General features: G+C 42.9%; 1 protein-coding gene across 1 annotated transcript; it reads right to left on the bottom strand.

Annotated features, from left to right (window-relative positions):
- Positions 1 to 5,472: 5,472 nt before the first annotated feature.
- LOC126379666 (uncharacterized) lies at positions 5,473 to 10,450 on the bottom strand. Its single transcript, XM_050028481.1, has 5 exons — positions 10,420 to 10,450; positions 9,195 to 9,524; positions 7,966 to 8,246; positions 7,016 to 7,240; positions 5,473 to 5,577 (listed from the first exon to the last, which is right to left on the bottom strand). Exons 1-5 carry the CDS (start codon positions 10,448 to 10,450, stop codon positions 5,473 to 5,475), a joined length of 972 nt encoding a protein of 323 aa, XP_049884438.1.
- Positions 10,451 to 10,771: the final 321 nt, after the last annotated feature.

The following is a 10,771-nucleotide window of genomic DNA, read 5'->3' as shown; positions in this document are numbered from 1 at the left end:
TTGTATTTACGTCATTTCGCAAGGTGTTATGGCTGAGGAGAGGAAATGACAAGAAACTGCAACAGCAACACAACTTTTAAAAACCATAGAGGGTATACTTTACAAGTTATTTAATAACTAGAGGAACACATTCAATACCAGACATTTTTATCATTTAGGTAATCATTAATTTTATATTAAGCATTTTTACATAAAGTAAGCTTCACATGAGTTTTAAATTTATTTTCTGACAAATTTAAAATAATCTGGTATTTTATTGTAAAAACGTATACATAACTCCAAAAAAGATGAATTAAATTTACTTAATCTAGAATTTTGAATAGCATTTTTTTTTTTATTTCTTGTATTGTATGTACGCCTTTCTCGAGGAGCTCGGTTGCGCAGCGGTAAACGCGCTCGGTCTGCGATTGTTGAAGTTAAGCAACTTTCGCAAAGGCCGGTCATAGGATGGGTGACCACAAAAAAAGTTTTCATCTCGAGCTCCTCCGTGCTTCGGAAGGCACGTTAGGCCGTTGTTCCGGCTGCATTAGCAGTCGTTAATAACCATCAATCCGCACTGGGCCCGCGTGAAGGTTTAAGGCCCGATCTCCCTATCCATCCAGCAGTGGAGACGTTAATGGGCTGATGATGATGAGTATGCCTTTCACAGTTACTCGGAAGGAGAGATACATTTTTACGTACATAGCTCACTCCGGACACTTCATACAAACCTCGTTTTACACAGACACTACACATTGACGTTATCGTATCGTATCGTACACGCGCATCTGTGTGTGTGACGTCTGACGCCATACGATTCAAGTCTAAACTGTGTTCGAGGGGGTGAGGTAAACCTAGCTCAGACGCTGGCGGGGAGCGGAGAGTTGCCGTTCCATACGTAGTATTATTCCTTATTCTATGCTAATAGGCAAGTATCTGATTTGGCAACCTAGTCAAATGAGACACTGTTTACGAAACGTGAAAACGGAAGTCTTCTTTGGAGTTTGTCTGGAAATACTGTCCTGTGACGTCATCAATAAAAGCGGTCAAACGTCGTACTCATTGTTACTTAATTCGTAATTAAAATTCGAAAATAAGTCATTAAGTAAAATTCTTCTTCTATCGTGTGGGTTGTGAGATGGGTGGACAACATCAACCCTGGTGTCAGGGTTACTATTAAGCCGCTAAAAGCCTGCATGACTCATGTAACGATTACTCACTTACATCAGTAAATAGTAACCGAGACCAACGGCTTAACGTGCCTTCCGAATCCCGAAGCACGGATCGTCTTACTTTCGGACAATTAGGTGATCAGCCTGTAATGCCCTAACCAAACTAGGGATCACAAAGTGATTTTTGCGATATGTCCCCACCGGGATTCGAACCCGGGACCTCCGGATCGTGAGCACAACGCTCAACCGGTAGACCACGGAGGCCGTTCGCTCAATCCTATGACAAACCGCCATTGCTAGCCCATTTATGACGTAAGTGTTACCATTAAATTGGTACATCCAATATTCCAAGGACGTAAAATTAAGTGAATTACTGACTAATGTATTTAATAACCATTACTTGTCACATATACAAAAATAAAATAGGCAGAGAGTTACCGTTTCTATACGTAGTATTATTCTTTTTTTAATGCTATTTAGTAATCTGTGGTATTAATTTTTTTTTTCTATTACAGGTATTGTAACATCTTAATTATTTGACTGGAAACGCGTAAGTAAAATTCTATGGTATAATATAGACCTCTGCTGAGTGAGGCCCTTTTATCTCAGGACGTCCACCACCACCTTATGGTCATTTCGACAAACATCCGTCTTGCTTTTTTGTAATTGTTTTAGTGGAAATTTGATATGATGTTGTTGTCTTTTTTTTTGTGTGTGGCGTCCTTTTATAATAAACTATTTCTATTCTATACTTTGTTTTTGATAAAAATGTGATTAAAATTAATAATTGTCAATCATCCGTCCCTTGCCTTTTCGGCGGATAAGAAAATGACGGGTATAACTTAAAGTAAAATTAGGAGGTGTCTGCAGGAATCGGAGCCATTTTATACATAAAAAGTAACAATTAACAATAATTTGTAACTGAAGAAATTAATCCTAGCAGTAACGATTTGAAGTGTGTTATATTGAGGAGCTGCGAGTCTGCGATTGTTCAAGTTAAGCAACTTTTGCAAAGGCCGGTCATAGGATGGGTGACCACAAAAAAAAAAAAATTCATCTTGAGCTCCTCCGTGCTTCGGAAGGCACGTTAAGCCGTTGGTCCCAGCTGCATTAGCAGTCGTTAATAACCATCAATCCGCACTGGGCCGGCGTGATGGTTTAAGGCCCGATCTCCCTATCCATCCATAGGGAAGGCCCGTGCCCCCAGCAGTGGGGACGTTAATGGGCTGATGATGATGATACTGAGCCTGGATAGAAGCGTCAGTAACTCCTGTTGTTCTATTGTGTGGGTTGTGAGGTGAATTACCAACCTCATCAACCCTGGTGTCAGGGTTATTATTGAGCCGCCAAAATCCCCTGACATGGCTCATGTAACGTTTACTCACTTACATCAGTAAGTAGTAACCGGGACCAACGGCTTAACGTGCCTTCCGAATTCCGAAGCACGGATCGTCTTACTGTCGGACAATCAGGTGATCAGCCTGTAATGTCCTAACCAAACTAGGAATCACAAAGTGAATTTTGTGATATGTCCCCACCGGGATTCGAAGCTGGGACCTCCGGATCGTGAGCCCAACGCTCAACCACTGGACCACGGAGGCCTTTAGTAACTCCTGTGAGAATTACAGAAAAAACTTAATTAAAAACGTCACTAACTTTTAAATATTTACAAGTCACGGCACTTTACATGAACCGTAAAAGATATATGAAGGAAAACTTACGAAATTAGTTTTTTTGATTACATTTTTTGGAGTATAAATGCTGGTCTATTTTGGAGAATCGCCACCGACAGCCCGGCTGCTCTCACCAACATGGCTTTTAAAACCGGACTACTCTTCATTGGTAAGATTATTATTATAAAATATTAGAATAACCCTTTCACGGGCGGAGACCATGGGTCATTGATGGTTCATTATTTGATAGTATGACATTAGAATCGGTGTTGGCAACACCAACTAATTTTATATTTTTTTTATATTCTTTAAGGTGGTAACAAGTATTGTAAAATTTCTCTCTTCTTGTGCAAAAAGATTACAGTGTGCATCGTTTCATAACTGTCTCCCTCAAGACGTTACTTTTTTTTTGACGTGACTTATTGTAGATTTGCCGCAGATGGCATTAACTACTTGGCCGGACAAATGGAGAGCGCTGAAAGCTCTCACCCGGTACAACGTTTAAGACAACAGGCCTGAGGGTGCCCAGTTGGGCGCGAACCTCGGCTCAGGGCGTCGTCTGAGAGGATAAATATTTGAAAGAATTAATCGACCCTAGTGGGTCGATAGCGATAAGCGCTGATTGAGGGAAATCGTCGACCACGCCGGCGGTCGGTATCAGGGTTCTGAAGTGTTTGGTGTCGCGAGCTGATTGGCCGCCTCTATGGTTAGAGTGATCGGGTCGTCGGGATCGTATATTACGTCCTTCGGACGCCGATACTTTTCGCATCGCGATACTTTGAGGCCGGACAAATGGGGAGCGCTGAAGGCTCTCACCTGGTAAAGCTCTCACCCGGTTATTTTTATTATCTAAAACCCTAGCAAGTGCGTCCCTCAAGATGTTACACTTGTAGGACTCGTTCAATCGGAACGTCATTAGACGTTCTGTCCTTGAAAGTGATAAAATATTAATATTGCAAATTGCAAGTCACTGTGGTCCTATGGTGCCTTGCTTCAAAAACGGGGAGCGCCGACTCGAACCGGACTGACCAGTGAGTTATTGTGCACAGTTGGCTCGAACATTATAGACGGCGATACGGCTCACCTATCACGTTGGTCTAACAGAAAGCTCGGCGAGGTGTGGGTACTTAGTTCATCTTGCGATGGATGTACCTCTGACTACCCCATTGGGATATAGTCGTGAGCTTAATTTGACTTATTAAAAGTATTAAATTTTATAAAAAAAATATTTACAAACAAATATAACCTAAAAAAGGAAAAATAACAAAAAGAAAGAAATATGAATATATTTTTTAATAACTAGCTTATCCCAAAGGGGAAAGGCATACGGAAATATTCTTTGACTCTTTGACGTTGTAAAATTCTGATGCCAACTTTCCTTCATTCTGTGCTTATGGCTATCGACCATAGAGCAATACAGACCTCCTTGCTATCGACCCACCAGAGTCGATTAATTCTTTCAAATATTTATCCTCTCAGACGACGCCCTGAGCCGAGGTTCGCGCCCAACTGGGCACCCTCAGACCTGTTGTCTTAAATTTTGTACCGGGTGAGAACCCTCAGCGCCCCAGAAGTTAATGCTTGCGGCCAATCTACAATCATCATCATCAATTTGAGAGCCACGCTCTTGTCGGTGCAGCATTTTCCATGCTACTTGTTTAGGGAAAAATAGGGCAGTGGTTTCCCTCTTCCCTTCTGCCGTCTGCCGCAGTAGTCTGTCTGACGCGAGTGGGATGGCGCCCAGAGTAGTCTCAAAGCCATACTAGGACTCCTGTCCTCCGCCTCTGAATAGTACTGACAGTTACTGCTGCCCGCTGTCAGGTTGCAGGTTACAGTCCCTGTAACCAACAATCAATCAATCAAATCAATCGAAATCTACAAAAAGTCATGTTAAACAAAATACAATGCTTTCCTGACTAATTTATTTTACTTTTTTTTATTTTAGCCTTGTGCAGCGTCGCGAAATGCAACCCAACGCCCGATCTTCTTGGGTTAGGAGGCGCCACCACCGTCTGTGAATCCGCTCCTAACCTTGGCGTTGGCTATCCGGGAATAGGCCTAGGAGGCCTCGGAGGACTCGGATTAGGAGGCCTTGGCTATGGCTTGGGTGGTCTGGGAGCCACAACAGTTTGCGACACGGTGCCTAATCTAGGCTTAGGCTACCCTGGCTATGGAATTGGGGGATACGGTTTGGGCGGTCTTGGAGCAACAACCGTTTGCGAATCTATGCCTAATCTGGGACTAGGTTTGGGCTATCCTGGCTACGGAATTGGAGGATATGGCCTCGGCGGTCTAGGAGCAACAACCGTTTGCGAATCTATGCCTAATATGGGACTAGGTTTGGGCTATCCTGGCTACGGAATTGGAGGATATGGCCTCGGCGGTCTAGGAGCAACAACCGTTTGCGAATCTATGCCTAATATGGGACTAGGTTTGGGCTATCCTGGCTACGGAATTGGAGGATATGGCCTCGGCGGTCTAGGAGCAACAACCGTTTGCGAATCTATGCCTAATCTGGGACTAGGTTTGGGCTATCCTGGCTACGGAATTGGAGGATACGGTCTGGGCGGTGTGGGAGCCACAACGGTCTGTGAATCCGTCCCAAATCTAGGTCTTGGTTACGGCTTGCCAGGTGTCGGTATTGGGGGTTATGGTGTAGGGGGCTTGGGAGGCTTAGGAGGTTTGGGAGGCTTAGGAGGTTTGGGAGGCTTAGGAGGTTTGGGAGGCTTAGGAGGTTTGGGAGCTACAACTGTCTGTGAAAGTGCGCCCAACCTAGGCTTGGGTGGTTTGGGCCTGGGTGGGGTTGGCTACGGCGGTCTTTATGGAGGTGTAGGTCGACTTGGTCTCGGTGTGCCTTTTTTATAAACAATAACAATATATTCACGGAGTCTGCGCAATCTAGAACCAGCGTAGTAGGATCAGCTAATACACCACCCACTTACTTCCACGACAAAGTCGCAGACTCCCATTCCTATACAAACAACCAAATGGTGACAATCTAAATGAATTGGCTCAACAGCGGTCTCCCGATTAATATTACAGCAAGACAAAAAATACTTCAGACATACGATAGATGATAAAACAAACAACATTTATTTAAATTTTTATTTTTGTCAGGAAATACTCAAAATTAAAATTTTGAATTCTTTTTCGATATCAAAATGTAATAATTCAATTAAAATCATTGCATTTTTTGGAATATGTAAACTAACGTAGGTCTGGATTGAAAAAAAATAATTAAAATATATATTTCTAAAAATTATTATGTATATTCACGTATATATTTATAACATATGTATCTCATTGGCTAAATAAATGGTATATATTTAATTTGTTTTTGTACTTTTTACCTCATATGAATTAATGTTGGATAAAAATATAATTAATATTGGCCGAGAAGGGTTTGTAACAATTCAATACTTAATTTTGCTTAGGAGAATTGTTCACAATTACAAAATATGACATTATGTCAGAGAATACTCAGACTTCTCTGAAGCGTTTGATTGCATCAACAACTTGTGTTTACTTTAAAAAATATTATGTTTATGTATCACTAGACATTCAGTAATGGACATGTCAATCTATTTAGTTATCAGATTACAGAAATTTAAAATTTTCGTAAATAAACAACATTTCTTCTTTAGCCTTCTTTGTAAAAACGGGCGTTCCCCAGGGTTTGATATTGAGCCCTTTTTTACTTCTAGTGTACAAGAATGCTTACGATATTATTTCTGACGAAGAAAATTCCATAGTCTCTGCTTACCCCTGTGGCAAATATGCGTCAGTTTATGTATCTATTTATGTATGGAATCATTTTTCTAAAACTGCAATAAACTCGACGAGGTGTGGATACTTAGTTCATCTTGCGATGGATGTACCTCTGGTTACCCCAATTGGGCGAGCTTATTTATGTAAAATAAAACAACCAAACTTAATGTTCAAAATACCCGTACTTTATTTACAATGCTCATACACACATACAAACGTAGCCTTATTATATTAAAATAATTTAATAAAAATACTATACATACATAATATTATAAGAGGAATTTCAATCGTTTGATAAGAAGGGTTTTATTGGTCGCAGGGGCACGGGCACGGACAGGGGCACGGGCAGGGGCAAGGGGGCGGGGGGCATGGGCACGGATTGCAGGTCGGAGAGCATGTAGGGTTACACGGCCCACAAGGCACAGGGCATGGGTTGCACGGGTTGCAAGGGTTGCACGGTGGGGGCAGAACAGGCGAACAGGGGGTGGGCGTGCAAGGGATGACTGATAGTCTAGCGCAACCACAGGTTCTGAAGACAGAGGGAGGGTCTGGCGAGAAGACGATGGTTGGCGGTGACGGGACGGTTATCTTCGGCGGGTAGACGACCAGGGGGTTCGGTTGCGGCAGCGGCACTGGTGGTGGGGTGATCTGTGGGTAAACGTTAAGGTTATATATCTATCATAATACATACGTGTGGTTCAATAGTAATTGTGGAGCGCCACTTTTCACTAGCACAGTTGGCTCGACCATTATAGACGGCGATCGGCTCACCATCATCATATCACGTTTAACAGAAAGCTCGGTGAGCTGTGGGTACTTAGTTCATCTTTTGATGGATGTACCTTTGACTACTACAAATGGGATATAGTCGTGAGCTTATCTTATATTTGCATGTCATAGCATCTAATATTAGATAAAGCGACTAACATCTAGAATAAGTTTACTAACACATATGAGACATGTTTCGTGAAATAAATAAATTATTATTATTTATTATTATTATGTTATGTTGACAGCCTCCGTGGTCTAGTGGTTAGAGCGTTAGGCTCACAATCTGGAGGTCCGGGTTCAATTCCCGATGGGGACATTGTCGAAATCATTTTGTGAGACTGTCCTTTGTTTGGTAAGGACTTTTCAAGCTTGAATCACCTGATTGTCCGAAAAAGTAAGATGATTCCGTGCTTCGGAGGGCACGTTAAGCCGTTGGTCCCGGCTATTAGCCGTAAAAACACCTCCACCAACCCGCAGTGGAGCAGCGTGGTGGAGTATGCTCCATACCCCCTCCGGTTGATTGAGGGGAGGCCTGTGCCCAGCAGTGGGACGTATATAGGCAGTTTATGTTATGTTTATGTTATATGTTATGTTATGCTTACCCTCAAAGGCGATGGCTTAGGCACACATACGGGTGGTGGCCTCACCAGGATCGGGGGCGGACGCGGTGGTTGTACGGGGGGTGGTTGGACCAAGATAGGTGGTTGTTGGGGTGGTCGTATGGCAGGAGGTCGGACGAGTATGGGAGCGGGTGCCGGGGGGTACACAGCTGCAGGCTTCACCCAGATCGGTGGTGGTGGCGGCAGGGTCACAGTTCCAGGTTTGACCACTATGGGATTGGGTCTGGGGAAGTTGATCGCTCCTGGTTTTACGATCACTGTGCCTAAAAATGTTAATTTAAGTAAGTTGACAATGTACAGTCGACTAACCAGATACCGACGTCGTTGGCGTGGTCATTTCCCTCATACAGGGCTTATCGCTGATATCCAATCATCATTGTTATAAATTTAAGAGCCACGCTCTTGTCGGTGTAGCATTTTCCAATACGCAAAAGGATTGATTAGTTCTTTCAAATATTCTTCCCCTCAGACAACGCCATGAATTTTGTACCGGGAGCCATCGACAATAATGCCATTTGCGACGAACATAAAATACGCGGCTATTTAACTACTAATAACAATCTGGTGGGTTAAAATGGTCACATCGAAGCAATTCATCTAAGAAATAAATATTGCAACATGACATTTGCGCATATAAAACTCCGGCCAAATAGTTAATGCCAACTGCGGGAAATCTACAATAAGTCACGTCAAAAAAAGCGAATATTAAATATGTACAAACAAATGTCAAATAGCAATATTGCTTTCTTAGATGAATTGCTTCGATGTGGCCATTTTAACCCCCCAGGTGGAAGCAATTATGAAATTTAATATGCACTTTCTTAAAAACCTCCGTGGTCCAGTGGTTGAGCGTTGGGCTCACGATCCGGAGGTCTTGGGTACGAATCCCGGTGGGGATAAATCACAAAAATCACTTTGTGATCCCTACTTTGATTAGGACATTACAGGCTGATCATCTGATTGTCCGAAAGTAAGACGATCCGTGCTTTGGAAGGCGTGCATGTTAAGCCGTTGGTCCCAGTTACTACTTACTGATGTAAGTACGTAGTCGTTACACTAGTTATGTCAGGAGCCTCAATAGTAAGTAACCCTGACACCTGGGTTGATGAGGTTGGTAATCCACCTCACAACCCACACGATAGAAAAAGAATTCCATCTTCTATGCTGCTAGTCTAACATATTGGCCATATTTATTAATAAGAAACCCTCACCTGAAGGAGCTTGCCCATTCAGAATCCTGACAGGTGGACATGGCGACTGGAGCTCCAGGATACCAGCCGGGCAACCCCCACAGTCCACGGGCTGGCAAGGGGGACATGGGCACGGGTTACACGGGTTGCACGGGTTGCAAGGGTCACATGGGTTGCAGGGGCACGGGTTGCAAGGGTCACAAGGGTTGCAGGGGCACGGGTTGCAAGGGTCACATGGGTTGCAGGGGCACGGCGGCGGACAGGGGCACGGGTTGCACGGATTGTAGCAGCACGGGCTTTGTGGTGCTGGATTTGGCAGCGGCTGCGACAGCGCCGACCCCGCCAGGAGAACTGGAATTATTTGTATTTTTTTTGAAGAAAGTATGTGCTAATAATTTATCTCAAGTGCAGTTTCCACTAACACAGTTGTCTCGGCCATTATAGACGGCGATACGGCTCACCTATCACGTTGGTCTAACAGAAAGCTCGGTGAGGTGTGGGTACGATGGATGTCTGACTACCCCAGCTAGCATATACTACTCATAGCTTCACGCCTGTATCCCTGGACGGGTAGGCAGAGGTATATAATATATACACCCACTCCTTACCCGGACACAAATCCTACAACAGCCTCCGTGGTCTAGTGGTTAGAGCGTTAGGCTCACGATATGGAGGTCCGGGTTCGATTCCCGATGGGGACATTATCGAAATCACTTTGTGAGACTGTCCTTTTTTTGGTAAGGACTTTACAGGCTTGAATCACCTGATTGTCTGAAAAAATAGATTCCGTGCTTCGAAGGGCACGTTAAGCCGTTGGTCTCGGCTATTAGCCGAAAAATACGTCCACCAACCCGCAGTGGGGCAGCGTGTTGGAGTATGCTCCATATCCCCTCCGGTTGATTGAGGGGAGGTTTGTGCCCAGCAGTGGGACGTATATAGGCTATTTATGTATGTAAATCCTACAAAGTAACTTTTATAAAATAGGTCCCTGAAGGCTCCAAACGTCACGAACATGATTCAAAGGGCTAAAATGAAATAAAAAAACATAAATTGCCTTTACACGTCCGACTGCTGGGCACATGCCTCCCCACAATCAACCGGAGGGGGTATGGAACATACTCCACCACGCAGCTGTACTGCGGGTTGGTGGATCAAAAAGCCAAAGGGCTAAAGTGAAAAAAAAAATACATATGACTCATTATAAGTCTCCAGTCTTGAAAAATCGAGTAGTAAAGAAAAAAAATACCAGTTAACCACAACACCTTGCCCCTTGCCATATCTCCGACGTCTGATGTTAAAAAAAAATGATGAAGCTTTTATATTTAAAAAAAATCCCCACCTAAAATGTATTATGATAACTAACTATGTATGCACACACAACCTTTAATCAAAAGTAAAAAAATGATTATAATTTAATGTGTATATTTGATATACATTTTAAATATAAATATATACATTTAAAATTCAAAACCGTTTTAAAAATAAAAAGGTTTATAATCGCTTGATATAATTTGAATTCCGAATTCCAAAAACGGAACTATCGGGTCATAATATTAAATGTTTATAACATTTCATTCTAAATCGATTAATGATAATCG

This window comes from Pectinophora gossypiella, chromosome 29 (assembly GCF_024362695.1).
Source record: "Pectinophora gossypiella chromosome 29, ilPecGoss1.1, whole genome shotgun sequence".
In the NCBI taxonomy this organism is placed as follows: Eukaryota; Metazoa; Arthropoda; class Insecta; order Lepidoptera; family Gelechiidae; genus Pectinophora; species Pectinophora gossypiella.
Note: the sequence above shows the minus strand (reverse complement) of the source record. Positions and strands in the feature narration are given on the sequence as shown.